The 17,116-nt window shown below is 61.9% G+C and overlaps 1 protein-coding gene across 4 annotated transcripts in view; it reads left to right on the top strand.

The window, feature by feature from the left end:
• LOC138758325 (splicing factor U2AF 65 kDa subunit) overlaps positions 1 to 17,116 on the top strand; it is a 73,210-nt gene that overhangs the window by 53,186 nt on the left and 2,908 nt on the right. For 2 of the 4 annotated variants that reach the window (XM_069927084.1, XM_069927083.1), the window contains exons 8-10: positions 13,319 to 13,459; positions 13,772 to 13,858; positions 14,488 to 14,736. In XM_069927084.1, the coding sequence (XP_069783185.1) occupies positions 13,319 to 13,459; positions 13,772 to 13,858; positions 14,488 to 14,736 (477 nt within the window). The remainder of the gene's footprint in view (positions 1 to 13,318; positions 13,460 to 13,771; positions 13,859 to 14,487; positions 14,737 to 17,116) is intronic. The other 2 variants (XM_069927086.1, XM_069927085.1) reach the window with 2 other exon arrangements.

Below are 17,116 nucleotides of genomic sequence, written 5' to 3'. Positions count from 1 at the left end.
TCTCCCCCCATTCACTTCCTGTGACCACATCTCCCCCCCGTTCACTCCCCGTCTTCCCCGTTCACTCCCCGCGCACTCCCGTATCTCCGTCTCCTCCGTTCTCTCCCTGTGTCCCCGTCTCCCCCTTGCCCCGTTATTCCGTCTACCCCTGTTCACTCCCCGTGACCCATTCTCCTGCTGTTCATTCCCTGTGACCCCGTCTGCCCCGTTCACTCCCTGTGACCCCGTCTTCCCCCTGTTCACTCCCTTTGACCCCGTATTCCTACTGTTCACTCCCTGTGACCCCGTCTCACCCCTGTTCACTCCCTGTGACCCAGTCGCCCCCGCCCCCAGTTCTCCCGTCTACCCCCTGTTGACTCCATGTGACCCCGTCTCACCCCTGTTCACTCCCTGTGACCCCGTCTCACCCCTATTCACTCCCTGTGACCCAGTCTCCCCCCGCCCCCAGTTCACTCCCTGTGACCCAGTCTCCCCCCGTCTCCTCCGTTCACTCCCTGTGACCCTGTCTCCCCCGTTCACTCCCCGTGACCCCGTCTCACTGTTCACTCCCTGTTACCCCGTCTCCCTCGTTCACTACCTGTGAACATGTCCCCCCGTTCACTCCCCGTGACCCCGTCTCCCTGTTCACTCCCTATATCCCCGTCTCCTCCGTTCACTCCCTCTGAACACATCTCCCCCCATTCACTCCCCATTACCCAGTCTCCCACTGTTCACTCTCCGTGACCCCGTCTCCCTCCGTTCACTCCCCGTGACCCCATCTCCCTCCGTTCACTCCCGGTGACCCCGTATTCCCTCCGTTCACTCCCCGTGACCCCAGTCTCCCCCCGTTCACTCCCCGTGACCCCAGTCTCACCCGTTCACTCCCCGTGACCCTGTCTCACCCGTTCACTCCCCGTGACCCTGTCTCACCCGTTCACTCCCGGTGACCCTGTCTCACCCGTTCACTCCCCGTGACCCCGTCTCCCCCGTCCTCTCCCCGTGACCCCTTCTCCCGCCGTTCATTCCCCGTAGCCCCGTCTGCCCTTTTCACTCCAGTCTCCCCTGTTCACTCCCCGTATCCCCGTCTCCACCGTTCACTCCCCGTGATCCCCCCGTTAACACCCCGTGAGCCCGTCTCCCCGTTCACTCCCCGTGACCCCGACTCCCTGTTCACTTCCTGTGACCCCGTCTCCCCGTTCTCTCCCTGTGACGCCGTCTCCCCGTTCACTCTGTCACGCCGTCTCTCCCGTTCATTCCCTGTGACCCCCGTGTCTCCCATTCACATCCTGTGACCCCGTCTCCCTCGTTCAATCCCTGTGACCCTGTCTCCCTCTGTTCACGCCCTGTCACCCTGTGACCCTGTCTCACTGTTCACTCCCTGTTACCCCGTCTCCTCCGTTCACTCCCTGTGACCCTGTCTCCCCCGAACAATCCCTGGGACCCCATGATCCCTGTTCAATACCCGTGTCCCCGTCCACACCATTCACTCCCCATGACCCCGTCTCCCCCGTACGCTCCCGTGACCCCATCTCCCCCATTCACTCCCCGTGACCCCGTCTCCCCCGTTCATTCCCTGTGACCCCGTGTCTCCCATTCACATCCAGTGACCCCGTCTCCCTCGTTCACTCCCTGTGAACCTGTCTCCCTCTGTATACGCCCTTTCACACCGTGACCCTGTCTCACTGTTCACTCCCTGTGACCCCGTCTCCTCTGTTCACTCCCTGGGACCCCATGATCCCCGTTCACTTCCCGTGACCCCGTCTCCTCCGTTCACTACCTGTGACCCTGTCTCCCCCGAACAATCCCTGGGACCCCGTGATCCCTGTTCAATACCCGTGACCCCATCTACCCCATTCACTCCCCGTGACCCCGTCTCCCCCGTACGCTCCCGTGACCCCGTCTCCCCATTCACTCCCCGTGACCCCATCTCCCCTGTTCACCAACCGTGACCCCGTCTCCCCAGTTCACTCCCTGTCTCCCCCGTACACTCCCTCTGAACACGTCTCCCCCGTTCACTCCCTCTGAACACGTCTCCTCCGTTCACTCCTTGTGACCCCGTCTCCCCCGATCACTCCCTGGGACCCCATGATCCCCGTTCACTACCCATGACCCAGTCTCCCCTGTTCACTCCCCGTCTCCCCCGTTTACTACCCGTCCCCCCCGTTCACTCCCCGTCTCCCCCGTTCACTCCTCGTCTCCCCCGTTCACTCCCCGTCTCCCCCGTTCACTCCCCGTCTCCCCCGTTCACTCCTCATGACCTCGTTCACTCCCCATGACCCCGTCTCACGCGTTTACTCCCCGTGACCCCGTCTCCCCCATTCACTCCCCGTGACCCCGTCTCCCCTGTTCACTCCCCGTCTCCCCCGTTCAATCCCCGTCTTCCCCATTCACTCCCCGTCTCCCCCGTTAACTCCCCGTCTCCCCCGTTAACTCCCCGTCTCCCCCGTTCACTCCCCGTCTCCCCCGTTCACTCCAGGTCTCCCTCGTTCACTCCCGTCTCCCCCGTTCACTCCCCGTCTCCCCCGTTCACTCCCCGTCTCCCCCGTTCACTCCCCGTCTCCCCCGTTCACTCCCCGTGACCTCGTTCACTCCCCGTGACCACGTTCACTCCCCGTCTCCCCCGTTCACTCCCCGTCTCCCCCGTTCACTCCCCGTCTCCCCCGTTCACTCCCCGTCTCCCCCGTTCACTCCCCGTCTCCCCCGTTCACTCCCCGACTCCTCCGTTCACTCCCCGTCTCCCCCGTTCACTCCCCGTCTCCCCCGTTCACTCCCATCTACCCTGTTCATTTCCCTTTTCCCCGTCTCCCCCGTTCACTCCCCGTGATCCTGACTCTTCCGTTCACTCCCCGTCTCCCCCGTTCACTCTCCGTCTCCCCCGTTCACTCTCCGTCTCCCGCGTTCTCTCCACGTGACCCCGTTCTCTCCCCGTGACCCCGTTCTCTCCCCGTGACCCCGTTCTCTCCCCGTGACCCCGTTCTCTCCCCGTGAACCCGTTCTCTCCTCGTGACCCCGTTCTCTCCCCGTGACCCCGTTCGCTCCCCGTGACCCCGTTCGCTCCCCGTGACCCCGTTCGCTCCCCGTGACCCGTACGCTCCCCGTGACCACGTTCGCTCCCCGTGACCCCGTTCGCTCCCCGTGACCCCGTTCGCTCCCCGTCTCACCCGTTCACTCCCTCTGAACACGTCTCCCCCGTTCACTCCCTCTGAACACGTCTCCTCCGTTCACTCCCTGTGACCCCGTCTCCCCGATCACTCCCTGGGCCCCCATGATCCCCGTTCACTACCCGTGACCCCGTCTCCCCTGTTCACTCCCCGTCTCCCCCGTTCACTACCCGTCCCCCCGTTCACTCCCCGTCTCACCCGTTCACTCCCCGTCTCCCCCGTTCACTCCCCGTCTCCCCCGTTCACTCCCCGTCTCCCCCGTTCACTCCCCGTCTCCCCCGTTCACTCCCCGTCTCCCCCGTTCACTTCCCGTTACCCCGTCTCCCCCGTTCACTCCCCGTGACCCTGACTCACCCGTTTACTCCCCGTCTCCCCCGTTCACTTCCCGTGACCCCGTCTCCCACATTCACTCCCCGTGACCCCGTCTCCCCCGTTCACTCCCCGTCTCCCCCGTTCACTCCCCGTCTCCCCCGTTCACTCCCCGTCTCCCCCGTTCACTCCCCGTCTCCCCCGTTCACTCCCCGTCTCCCCCGTTCACTCCCCGTCTCCCCCGTTCACTCCCCGTCTCCCCCGTTCACTCCCCGTCTCCCCCGTACACTCCCCGTCTCCCCCGTTCACTCCCCGTCTCCCCCGTTCACTCCCCGTCTCCCCCGTTCACTCCCCGTCTCCCCCGTTCACTCCCCGTATCCCCGTTCACTCCCCGTCTCCCCCGTTCACTCCCCATCTCCCCTGTTCACTCCCCATCACCTCGTTCACTCCCTGTCTCCCCCGTTCACTCCCCATCTCCCCCGTTCACTCCCCGTCTCCCCCGTTCACTCCCCGTCTCCCCCGTTCACTCCCCGTCTCCCCCGTTCACTCCCATCTTCCCTGTTCATTTCCCTTTTCCCCGTCTCCCCCGTTCACTCCCCGTGACCTCGACTCCCCCGTTCACTCCCCGTCTCCCCCGTTCACTCTCCGTCTCCCCGTTCATTCCCCGTGACCCCGTTCGCTCCCCGTGACCCGTACGCACCCCGTGACCACGTTCACTCCCCGTGACCCCGTTCGCTCCCCGTGACCCCGTTCGCTCCCCGTGACCCCGTTCGCTCCCCGTGACCCCGTTCGCTCCCCGTGACCCCGTTCGCTCCCCGTGACCCCGTTCGCTCCCCGTGACCCCGTTCGCTCCCCGTGACCCCGTTCGCTCCCCGTGACCCCGTTCGCTCCCCGTGACCCCGTTCGCTCCCCGTGACCCCGTTCGCTCCCCGTGACCCCGTTCGCTCCCCGTGACCCCGTTCGCTCCCCGTGACCCCGTTCGCTCCCCGTGACCCCGTTCGCTCCCCGTGACCCCGTTCGCTCCCCGTGACCCCGTTCGCTCCCCGTGACCCCGTTCGCTCCCCGTGACCCCGTTCGCTCCCCGTGACCCCGTTCGCTCCCCGTGACCCCGTTCGCTCCCCGTGACCCCGTTCGCTCCCCGTGACCCCGTTCACTCTCCGTCTCCCCGTTCAGTCTCCCGCGTTCACTCCCCGTCTCCCCCGTCCACTCCCCGTCCTCTCCCCGTGACCCCTTCTCCCGCCGTTCATTCCCCGTGGCCCCGTTTCCCCTGTTCACTTCCCGTATCCCCGTCTCCACCGTTCACTCCCCGTGATCCCCCCGTTCACACCCCGTTAGCCTGTCTCCCCGTTCACTCCCCGTCTCCCCCGTTAACTCCCCGTCTCCCTCGTTAACTCCCCGTCTCCCCCGTTCACTCCCCGTCTCCCCCGTTCACTCCACGTCTCCCTCGTTCACTCCCGTCTCCCCCGTTCACTCCCCGTCTCCCCCGTTCACTCCCCGTCTCCCCCGTTCACTCCCCGTGACCTCGTTCACTCCCCGTCTCCCCCGTTCACTCCCCGACTCCTCCGTTCACTCCCCGACTCCTCCGTTCACTCCCCGTCTCCCCCGTTCACTCCCCGTCTCCCCCGTTCACTCCCATCTACCCTGTTCATTTCCCTTTTCCCCGTCTCCCCCGTTCACTCCCCGTGATCCTGACTCTCCCGTTCACTCCCCGTCTCCCCCGTTCACTCTCCGTCTCCCCCGTTCACTCTCCGTCTCCCCCGTTCACTCTCCGTCTCCCCTGTTCACTCTCCGTCTCCCGCGTTCTCTCCCCGTGACCCCGTTCTCTCCCCGTGACCCCGTTCTCTCCCCGTGACCCCGTTCTCTCCCCGTGAACCTGTTCTCTCCCCGTGACCCCGTTCTCTCCCCGTGACCCCGTTCGCTCCCCGTGACCCCGTTCGCTCCCCGTGACCCCGTTCGCTCCCCGTGACCCTGTTCGCTCCCCGTGACCCGTACGCTCCCCGTGACCACGTTCGCTCCCCGTGACCCCGTTCGCTCCCCGTCTCACCCGTTCACTCCCCGTCTCCCCCGTTCACTCCCAGTCTCCCCCGTTCACTCCCCGTGACCTCGTTCACTCCCTGTCTCCCCCGTTCACTCCCCGTCTCTCCAGTTTACTACCCGTCTCCCCTGTTCACTCCCATCGCCCCCGTTCATTTCCCATATCCCCGTCTCCCCCGTTCACTCCCCGTGACCCCGACTCCCCCGTTCACTCCCCGTCTCCCCCGTTCACTCCCTGTCTCCCCCGTTCACTCCCCGTCTCCCCCGTTCACTCCCCTTCTCCGCCGTTCACTCCCTGTCTCCCCGTTCACTCCCCGTCTCCCCGTTCACTCCCCGTCTCCCCGTTCACTCTCCGTCTCCCCGTTCACTCTCCGTCTCCCCCGTTCACTCCCCGTCTCTCCCGTTTACTACCCGTCTCCCCTGTTCACTCCCATCGACCCCGTTCATTTCCCATATCCCCGTCTCCCCCGTTCACTCCCCGTGACCCCGACTCCCCCGTTCACTCCCCGTCTCCCCCGTTCACTCCCTGTCTCCCCCGTTCACTCCCCTTCTCTGCCGTTCACTCCGTCTCCCCGTTCACTCCCTGTGACCCTGTCTCCCCGTTCTCTCCCTAAGATGCCGTCTCCCCGTTCACTCTGTGACGCCGTCTCCCCCGTTCATTCCCTGTGACCCCGTGTCTCCCATTCACATCCTGTGACCCCGTCTCCCTCGTTCACTCCCTGTGACCCTGTCTCCCTCTGTTCTCGCCCTTACACACCGTGACCCTGTCTTACTGTTCACTCCCTGTGACCCCGTCTCCTCCGTTCACTCCCTGTGACCCTGTCTCCCCCGAACAATCCCTGGGACCCCATGATCCCCGTTCAATACCCGTGACCCCGTCTACCCCATTCACTCCCCGTGACCCCGTCTCCCCCGTACGCTCCCGTGACCCCGTCTCCCCATTCACTCCCCGTTACCCCGTCTCCCCCGTTCACCAACCGTGACCCCGTCTCCCCAGTTCACTCCCCGTCTCCCCCGTTCACTCCCTCTGAACACGTTTCCCCCGTTCACTCCCTCTGAACACGTTTCCCCCGTTCACTCCCTCTGAACACGTCTCCTCCGTTCACTCCCTGTGACACCGTCTCCACCGATCACTCCCTGGGACCCCATGATCCCCGTTCACTACCCGTGACACAGTCTCCCCTGTTCACTCCCCGTCTCCCCCGTTCACTACCCGTCCACCCCGTTCACTCCCCGTCTCCCCCGTTCACTCCCCATTCACTCCCCGTCTCCCCCGTTCACTCCCCATGACCTCGTTTACTCCCCGTGACCCCGTCTCCCCCATTCACTCCCCGTGACCCCGTCTCCACTGTTCACTCCCCGTCTCCCCCGTTCACTCCCTGTCTTCCCCGTTCACTCCCCGTCTCCCCCGTTCACTTCCCGTCTCCCCCGTTCACTCCACGTCTCTCCCGTTCACTCCCGTCTCCCCCGTTCACTCCCCGTCTCCCCCGTTCACTCCCCGTCTCCCCTATTCACTCCCCGTGACCTCGTTCACTCCCCGTCTCCCCCGTTCACACCCCGTCTCCCCAGTTCACTCACCGTCTCCCCCGTTCACTCCCTCTGAACACGTTTCCCCCGTTCACTCCCTCTGAACACGTTTCCCCCGTTCACTCCCTCTGAACACGTCTCCTCCGTTCACTCCCTGTGACACCGTCTCCACCGATCACTCCCTGGGACCCCATGATCCCCGTTCACTACCCGTGACACAGTCTCCCCTGTTCACTCCCCGTCTCCTCCGTTCACTACCCGTCCACCCCGTTCACTCCCCGTCTCCCCCGTTCACTCCCCATTCACTCCCCGTCTCCCCCGTTCACTCCCCATGACCTCGTTTACTCCCCGTGACCCCGTCTCCCCCATTCACTCCCCGTGACCCCGTCTCCCCTGTTCACTCCCCGTCTCCCCCGTTCAATCCCCGTCTTCCCCATTCACTCCCCGTCTCCCCCGTTCACTTCCCGTCTCCCCCGTTCACTCCACGTCTCTCCCGTTCACTCCCGTCTCCCCCGTTCACTCCCCGTCTCCCCCGTTCACTCCCCGTCTCCCCTATTCACTCCCCGTGACCTCGTTCACTCCCCGTCTCCCCCGTTCACACCCCGTCTCCCCAGTTCACTCCCCGTCTCCCCCGTTCACTCCCTCTGAACACGTTTCCCCCGTTCACTCCCTCTGAACACGTTTCCCCCGTTCACTCCCTCTGAACACGTCTCCTCCGTTCACTCCCTGTGACACCGTCTCCACCGATCACTCCCTGGGACCCCATGATCCCCGTTCACTACCCGTGACACAGTCTCCCCTGTTCACTCCCCGTCTCCCCCGTTCACTACCCGTCCACCCCGTTCACTCCCCGTCTCCCCCGTTCACTCCCCATTCACTCCCCGTCTCCCCCGTTCACTCCCCATTCACTCCCCGTCTCCCCCGTTCACTCCCCATGACCTCGTTTACTCCCCGTAACCCCGTCTCCCCCATTCACTCCCCGTGACCCCGTCTCCACTGTTCACTCCCCGTCTCCCCCGTTCACTCCCTGTCTTCCCCGTTCACTCCCCGTCTCCCCCGTTCACTTCCCGTCTCCCCCGTTCACTCCACGTCTCTCCCGTTCACTCCCGTCTCCCCCGTTCACTCCCCGTCTCCCCCGTTCACTCCCCGTCTCCCCTATTCACTCCCCGTGACCTCGTTCACTCCCCGTCTCCCCCGTTCACACCCCGTCTCCCCCGTTCACTCCCCGTCTCCCCCGTTCACTCCCATCTACCCTGTTCATTTCCCTTTTCCCCGTCTCCCCCGTTCACTCCCCGTGACCCTGACTCCCCCGTTCACTCCCCGTCTCCCCCGTTCACTCTCCATCTCCCGCGTTCTCTCCCCGTGACCCCGTTCGCTCCCCGTGACCCCGTTCGCTCCCCGTGACCCCGTTCGCTCCCCGTGACCTCGTTCGCTCCCCGTGACCCCCTTCGCTCCCCGTGACCCCGTACGCTCCCCGTGACCCCGTACGCTCACTCCCCGTGAGCCCATCTCCCCCGTTCACTCCCCGTGAGCCCGTCTCCCCCGTTCACTCCCCGTGACCCCGTCTCCCCCGTTCACTCCCCGTGACCCCGTCTCCCCCGTTCACTCCCCGTGACCCCGTCTCCCCCGTTCACTCCCCGTGACCCCGTCCACTCCCGTATCCCCGTCTCCTCCGTTCTCTCCCTGTGTCCCCGTCTCCACCTTGCCCCGTTATTCCGTCTACCCCTGTTCACTCCCCGTGACCCCTTCTCCTGCTGTTCATTCCGTTACCCCGTCTTCCCCCTGTTCACTCCCTGTGACCCAGTCTCCCCCCGCCCCCAGTTCTCCCGTCTTCCCCCTGTTCACTCTCTGTGACCCCCGTCTCACCCCTGTTCACTCCCCGTGACCCCGTCTGCCTGTTCACTCAACATATCCCCGTCTCCTCCGTTCACTCCCGTCTCCCCGTTCACTCCCTCTGAACACGTCTCCCCCCATTCACTCCCCATTACCCCATCTCCCTCCGTTCACTCCCCGTGACCCCGTATTCCCTCCGTTCACTCCCCGTGACCCCAGTCTCCCCCCGTTCACTCCCCGTGATCCCGTCTCCTCCGTTCACTAAGCGTGACCCCGTCTCCCCTGTTCACTCCCCGTGACCCCGTCTCCTCCGTTGACTCCCCGTGACCCCGTCTCCTCCGTTGACTCCCCGTGACCACGTCTCCCCCGTTCACTCCCCGTGAGTCCGCCTCTCCGTTCACTCCCCTTGAGCCCGTCTCCCCGTTCACTCCCCGTGACCTCATCTCCTCGTTCACTCCCCGTCTCCTCGTTCACTCCCTGTGACCCTGTCTCCCCGTTGTCTCCTTGTAACATCGTCTCCCCGTTCACTTCATGAACCCGTCTCCCCGTTCACTCCATGACCCCGTCTCCCCATTCACTCTGTGACGCCGTCTGCCCGTTCACTCCCTGTTACCCTGTCTCCCCCTGTTCACGCCCTGTGACCCCGTGACCCTGTCTCACTGTTCACTCCCTGTGACCCCGTCTCCTCCATTCACTCCCTGTGACCCCGTCTCCCCCGATCACTCCCTGGGACCCCATGATCCCCGTTCACTACCCGTGACCCCGTCTCCCTCGTTCACTCCCCGTGACCCCGTCTCCCCGTTCACTCCCTGTGACCCCGTCTCCCCCGTTCACTCCCCGTGACCCCGTCTTCCCCGTTCACTCCCCGTGAGCCCGTCTCCCCCGTTCATTCCCCGTGAGCCCGTCTCCCCCGTTCACTCCCCGTGAGCCCGTCTCCCCTGTTCACTCCCCGTGACCCCGTCTCCCCCGTTCATTCCCCGTGAGCCAGTCTCCCCCGTTCACTCCCCGTGAGCCCGTCTCCCCCGTTCACTCCCCGTGACCCCGTCTCCCCCGTTCACTCCCCGTGACCCCGTCTCCCCCGTTCACTCCCCGTGACTCCGTCTCCCCCGTTCACTCCCTGTGACCCCGTCTCCCCCGTTCACTCCCCGTGCCCCCGTCTCACCCGTTCACTCCCCGTGACACCGTGCACTCCCGTATCCCCGTCTCCTCCATTCTCTCCCTGTGTCCCCGTCTCCCCCTTGCCCCGTTATTCCGTCTACTCATGTTCACTCCCCGTGACCCCTTCTCCTGCTGTTCACTCCCTGTGACCCCGTCTGCCCCGTTCACTCCCTGTGACCCCGTCTGCCCCGTTCACTCCCTGTGACCCCGTCTTCCCCCTGTTCACTCCCTGTGACCCCGTCTCACCCCTGTTCACTCCCTGTGACCCCGTCTCACCCCTATTCACTCCCTGTTACCCAGTCTCCCCCGCCCCCAGTTCACTCCCTGTGACCGGTCTCCCTCGTTCACTTCCTGTGAACATGTCGCCCCCATTCACTCCCCATTACCCCGTCTCCCACTGTTCACTCCCCGTGACCCCGTCTCCCTCCGTTCACTCCCCGTGACCCCGTATTCCCTCCGTTCACTCCCCGTGACCCCGTCTCCCCGTGACCCCGTCTCCCCGTTCACTCCCCGTGACCCCGTCTCCCCCGTTGACTCCCCGTGTCCCCGTCTCCCCCGTTGACTCCCCGTGACCCCGTCTCCCCCGTTGACTCCCCGTGACCCTGTCTCCCCGTTCACTTACCTTGAGCCCGTCTTCCCGTTCACTCCCCGTGCCCTCATCTCTTCGTTCACTCTCTGTGACCCCATCTCCTCATTCACTCCCTGTGACCCCGTCTCCCCATTTTCTCCCTGTAACACCGTCTCCCCGTTCACTTCGTGACCCCGTCACCCCGTTCACTCCGTGACCCCATCTCCCCATTCACACTGTGACGCCGTCTCCCCCGTTCATTCCCTGTGACACCGTCTCTCCTGATCACGTCCTGTGACCCCGTCTCCCTCATTCACTCCCTGTGACCCTGTCTCCCCCTGTTCACGCCCTGTGACCCCCGTGACCCTGTCTCACTGTTCACTCCCTGTGACCCCGTCTCATCCGTTCACTCCCTGTGACCCCATCTTCCCCGATCACTCCCTGGGATCCTATGATTCCCGTTCAATACCCGTGACCCCGTCTCCTCCGTTCACTCCCTGTGACCCCGTCTCCCCCGATCACTCCCTGGGACCCCATGATCCCCGTTCACTACCCGTGACCCCGTCTCCCCCGTTCACTCCCTGTGACCCCGTCTCCCCCGTTCACTCCCCGTGACCCCGTCTCCCCCGTTCACTCCCCGTGACCCCGTCTCCCCCCCGTTCACTCCCCGTGATCATGTCTCCCCCCGTTCACTCCCCGTAACACCGTCTCCCCCCGTTCACTCCCCGTGACCTCGTCTCCCCCGTTCATTCTCCGTGACCCCTTCTCCCGCCGTTCACTCCCCGTGACCCCGTCTCCCCCGTTCATTCTCCGTGACCCCTTCTCCCGCCGTTCACTCCCAGTGACCCAGTCTTCCCCCCCCATTCACTCCCTGTCACCCCGTCTTCCGCCTGTTCACTCCCTGTGACCCCGTTTTACCCCTTTTCACTCCCTGTGACCCAGTCTTCCACCCCCCATTCATTCCCTGTGACCCCGTCTGCCCCGTTCACTCCGTCACCCCGTCTTCCCCCTGTTCACTCCCTGTGACCCCGTTTTACCTCTGTTCATTCCATGTGATCCAGTCTCCACCCTGCCCCGTGTTCCCGTCTCCCCCTGTTCACCCCCGTGATCCCGTCTCCCCTCATTCACTCCCTGTGTCCCCGTCTCCCCCGTTCACTCGCCATGAGCCCATCTCCCCGTTCACTCCCTGTGACCCCGTCTCCCCCGTTCACTCCCCATCTGCCCCGTTCACTCCCCGTGACCCCGTTCACTCCCCGTGACCCCGTTCACTCTCCGTGACCCTTTCTCCCGCCGTTCATTCCCCGCGACTCCGCCTGTCCCGTTCACTCCCTGGGACCCCATGATCCCCGTTCACTACCCGTGACCCCGTCTCCCCGTTCACTCCCCGTGACCCCGTCTCCCCTGTTCACTCCCCGTGACCCTGTCTCCCCCGTTCATTCCCCGTGACCCCTTCTCCCGCCGTTCACTCCCGGTGACCCAGTCTTCCCCCCCCCATTCATTCCCTGTGACCCCGTCTGCCCCGTTCATTCCCTGTCACCCCGACCTCCCCCTGTTCACTCCGTGACCCAGTTTTACCCCTGTTCACTCCCTGTGACCCAGTCTCCACCCTGCCCTGTGTTCCCGTCTCCCCCTGTTCACTCCCCGTGATCCCGTCTCCCCTCATTCACTCCCCGTGTCCTCGTCTCCCCCATTCACTCGCCATGAGCCCACCTCCCCGTTCACTCCCTGTGACCTTGTCTCCTTCGTTCACTACCTGTGAACACGTCTCCCCCTTTCACTCCCTGTGACCCCATCTCCCCATTATCTCCCTGTGACCCCGTCTCCCCTGTTCATTCCCTGTGACCCCGTCTCCCCCGTTCACTCCGTGACCCCGTTCACTCCCCGTGACCCCGTTCACTCCCTGTGACCCCGTTCACTCCCCGTGACCCCGTTCACTCCCCGTGACCCCGTCTCCGCCATTCACTCCCCTTGATCCCCCCCCTTCACTCCTTGTGAGCCCGTCTCCCCGTTCACTCCCCTTGACCCCGTCTCTCCCATTGACTCCCCGTCTCCCCCGTTCACTCCCCGTCTCCCCCGTTCACTCCCCCTCTCCCCCATTCACTCTCCGTGATCCCATCTCCCCCCGTTCACTCCCCGTATACCCGTCTCCCCTGTTCTCTCCCGTCTCCCCCATTCACACCCCATATCCCTGTCTACCCCCTTCACACCCCGTGACCCCGACTTCCCCGTTCACTCCCCGTGACCCCGTCTCCGCCGTTCACTCCCCGTATCCCCATCTCTCTCGTTCACTCCCGTCTCCCCTGTTCACTCCCCGTATCCTCGACTCCCTCGTTCACACCCCGTGACCCCAACTTCCCCGATCACTCCCCGTGACCCCGCCTTCCCCCTGTTCACTCCCCATGACCCCATCTTCCCCCTGTTCACTCCCTGTGACCCCGCCTCACCCCTGTTCACTCCCTGTGACCGCTTCCCCCCCATTCTCTCCCCGTGACCCCCCGCCCCCGTTCACTCCCCGTGGCCCTGTCTTCCACTGTCTCCCCCTCCATCCCGTATAGTCCCTTGGACCCTTCTCTCTTTTCCCCCTTCTGGCACACCTTTGGACCATCTCACCCTGCTGTATGCTCCTCTGACTCCGTCTCTCCCCTCTCACACTCTCTTCCCTGGGATCCTGTCCCCTGCGCTCACCCCAAATTTACGACGGCATTTTCAGTCATTACCAGTGACCTTAATTCAGCATTCCCCTGACCAGATCCCACCCTCTCTCCAGGTGAAGGAGTTACTGACTTCATTCGGACCCCTAAAAGCCTTCAACCTCGTTAAGGACAGCGCGACTGGCCTCTCCAAAGGTTACGCCTTCTGCGAATACGTCGATATCAATGTCACAGATCAGGTGAGTGAACCCATAATCCAGGCCCACCATCCCCGGGGCTGGGACTGAGGCAGCAGCATTGCCGGGGGGGAGTTGACCGGGGCTCATTATCCAGGCCTACACTCCCTGAGGCCGGGACTGAGAGAGCCACTCTGTCGGGGGGGAGGTGTATATATTCCAGGACCGGGGCGCATAATCCAGGCCCACACTCCCCGGGGCCGGGACTGATGGAGCCATACTGTTGGGGGGAGATGTATGTACTCCGGGACTGGGATGCGTAATCCAGGCCCACCCTCTTTGACCCATTCCCAACCTTGTCCTCTCTCCACACAGGCCATTGCGGGACTGAATGGTATGCAGCTGGGTGACAAGAAACTTATCGTACAACGTGCCAGCGTGGGAGCAAAGAATGCAACGCCGGTACGGGCTGGAGTGTCCCAGAATCTTTTTGAAAGGGGGCTTGGGTTTGAGGACGGAGTAGGGGAGGGAGGGTGGGGGTCAAAAAGTGGAAACTTTCATCACCACCTTTATTCACTTCCTCCAGTTGGGAGAGTGTTGTAGAACAGAGAGACCTCGGGGTATGGGACTGACACGGTGAATGATAAGGAGTGCTGTGGAAAAGAGTGATCTCGTGGAATGGGGGAAGAGTTTTAAAAGGGACATCTTGCCACACATACACTAGCTCGCACGCTCTCACACGCGCCCTTGGGACGGGGTGTAGGTCTGTGGGACTGTCAACTTGGGGAAGGAGTGTGGGTGAGCCACTGACCCTGTTTCAAGTGTAGGATTTCCAGAGCAGAGGGGAAGAGGGAAAAGGCATGGACACAGGTGTACAGGACGGGCTGGGGTGGAAGGAGAGATGGGGAGGAAGGGGCTGAAGGGTAGCAAGAGTTTGGGAGGGCATCAAGCCAATCGGAACACGCTGACTTCTCTCGTCCCCTTACCCCCCTCCTCTCCCCCCTCTCTCACCCCCCTGCCCCCTCTCCCCACCCCCCTCCCTCTCCCTCTCTGCTCCCACTATCCCTCCCCACCCCGCCCCCATTTCCCAGAATACGATAAACCAGACCCCTGTCACCCTGCAAGTTCCGGGGCTGGTCTCGACCCAGGTTCAAATGGCTGGCCTTCCCACCGAGATCCTGTGCCTCATGAACATGATTACCCCGGACGAGCTGATCGACGACGAGGAGTATGAGGAGATCGTGGAGGATGTCAGGGAAGAGTGCAGCAAATATGGCATGGTCAAATCCATCGAGATCCCCCGGCCTATCGATGGCCTTGAGGTGCCGGGTTGTGGCAAGGTGAGCATCCACAGGCTCCTCAATCCAGGCCCACCCTCCCCGGGGCCGGGACTGAGGGAGCCGCACTGTTGGGGGGAGATGGATATACTCCGTGTCCGGGGCCCATAATCCAGGCCCACCCTCCCCAGGGCCGGGACTGAGGGAGCCGCACTGTTGGGGGGGAGATGGATATACTCCGGGTCTGGAGCCCATGATCCAGGCCCACCCTCCCCAGGGCCAGGACTGAGGGAGCCGCACTGTCAAATTCACTGTGGTCTGAGTTAAGAAATGGCAAGGGGTAAGTTACGCTGTTATGTACAGACCTCAAATCAGTAGGTAGGATGTGGCCAACAAATTACAGCAGCAGATGGAAAAGACGTGTCAGAAGGGCACCGTGCACGTCCTACCTTTGTTTGCCCTTCCAACATGCATTAAACTCCATCGGCCATTTTCTGGCCTATTTTTCCAGCTGGTCCAAATCCCTCTGCAAACCTTCCTCGCCGTCCACAGCGCCTCCATCCTTAGAGTCATCTGTACCCTGGCTGATGCAATTCACTACATTATCATCCAGTAAAAACACCGAATGCCGGTGAAATCCTGCATGGCTATACAGTGTTGTTTGTGTAGCAAAGGGAAAAATACATAGCCGACATTTCAGCCTTGTGCCCTTCATAGAGGCTACCGACATTTCGGGCTTGGGCCCTTCATCGAGATTACCGACGTTTCGGTCTTGGGCCCTTCATCGAGGTTACCGATGTTTCGGGCTTGGGCCCTTTATCGAGGTTACCGACGTTTTGGGCTTGCGCCCTACTTTTGCTGCATCAAGTACACTGTTTGACCTGCTGAGCATCGCCAACATTTTGTGTTTTCACTTCAATCGCGGTGTCTCCAGATTTTCGTGATTTACTCTGTCATCCAGATCATTGATAGAGACGACAACGATGGTCCTGGCACTTATCCCTGAGGCAATATCACTCATCACTAGCCTCCAATCCAAGAAGCACCATCCACCACTAATTGCTGGCTTCTCCCATCCAGCCAACTTCTCCTTGGATACCTGGTGTCTGAACCTGAACTAATCTCCCATGTGGGACCTTGTCAAAGGCCTTACTAAAGTCCATGTAGGCAAAATCCAGTCTTTCCATCATCTACCTTCCTGGTAACTTCCTCAATAAACTCTACAAGATTCATTAAACACGATTAACCATGCAGAAAACCATGCTGATTGGCCTTAGTCAGCAGGGTCGTCGTTCCCCCCCCCCCCCCCCTGTTCACTCCGTGACCCTGTCTCTCTGTTCACTCCCCATGACCCTGTCAAGGACAAGGCCCCTGCAATTTCCACACCAGGCTCCCTGAAGGACTGAGGGAATCTCATGTCCAGCCCAGGGGATTTATCTCCCTTTATTTGCTGTAAGGCAGCAAGAACCTCCTCCTCCTTCATCTGTTCCATGAACCTCCTGCTTGTTTTCCTTTCTTCCTTACCTTACACACGACCAGTTCCCGAGTAAATACTGATGGAAAAAAACTTTACAATCACCCCCCACCCCCGGTGAGGCTGCGTACAGAGATGACCACCCTGATTCTCCAGGGGACCAATTTTGTCACTGAATGTTTTTATAGAACCCCTTTGGAATTACCTTCATATTACCTGCCAGAGCAGCCTCGTGTCTTCCTTATCTTTGCTTTTTCTGTTCTCTCCAAGTACCTCATCAGCTCCTTGTTGACGATACCTATTATACCCCTCCCTCTTAACCAGATCACCAACGTCCCTTGATAACCGTGCCTGGTAACTCTGCCTTTAATCCTGACAGGAACATGCAAACTCGGCATCCTCAAGATTTCGCCCTTGAAGGCCTTCCACTTACTGACCACATCTTTCCCAGAAAACTCACCCCAATCCACTCCTCCTGGATCCTTCCTCATTTCCTCAACGTTGGCCTTTCTCCAATTTAGTACCTGAAGAGCAGTTCTCTCTCTCCTTCTCCATAATCAACATGAAACTAATGGCATGATCATCACTAGACCCAAAACATTCACCTACACACCCCTCTGCCACCTGCCCTGTGTGGTTCCCCAAGAGGAGATCCAGTACCTCATCCTCTCGTTGTTACCTCCACATATTGATGTAGAAAACCCTCCTAAACACATTTGACAAACTCCAAGCCATCCAGCCCTTTTACAGTGCCCCGGTGTCAGAAAGTGGACGGTCACGCAGTTCGGGGTGGAAAAATAAACAGGCAGACTATTTTCTAAATGGGGGAGAAAATTGAAAATCCTCAGATGTAAAAAGGACCTGGGAGTCCTCTTGTGGGACGGCCTGAAAGGAAACTTGCAGGTTGAGCTGGTGGTGAAGAAGGCAAATACGATGCTGGTGTTTGTTTCAGGATGAATAGATTACAAG

Source organism: Narcine bancroftii, chromosome 3 (assembly GCF_036971445.1).
Source record: "Narcine bancroftii isolate sNarBan1 chromosome 3, sNarBan1.hap1, whole genome shotgun sequence".
Lineage (NCBI taxonomy): Eukaryota > Metazoa > Chordata > Chondrichthyes > Torpediniformes > Narcinidae > Narcine > Narcine bancroftii.
The sequence above is the reverse complement of the archived record's forward strand: the minus strand, read 5'-3'. Positions and strand labels throughout refer to the sequence as shown.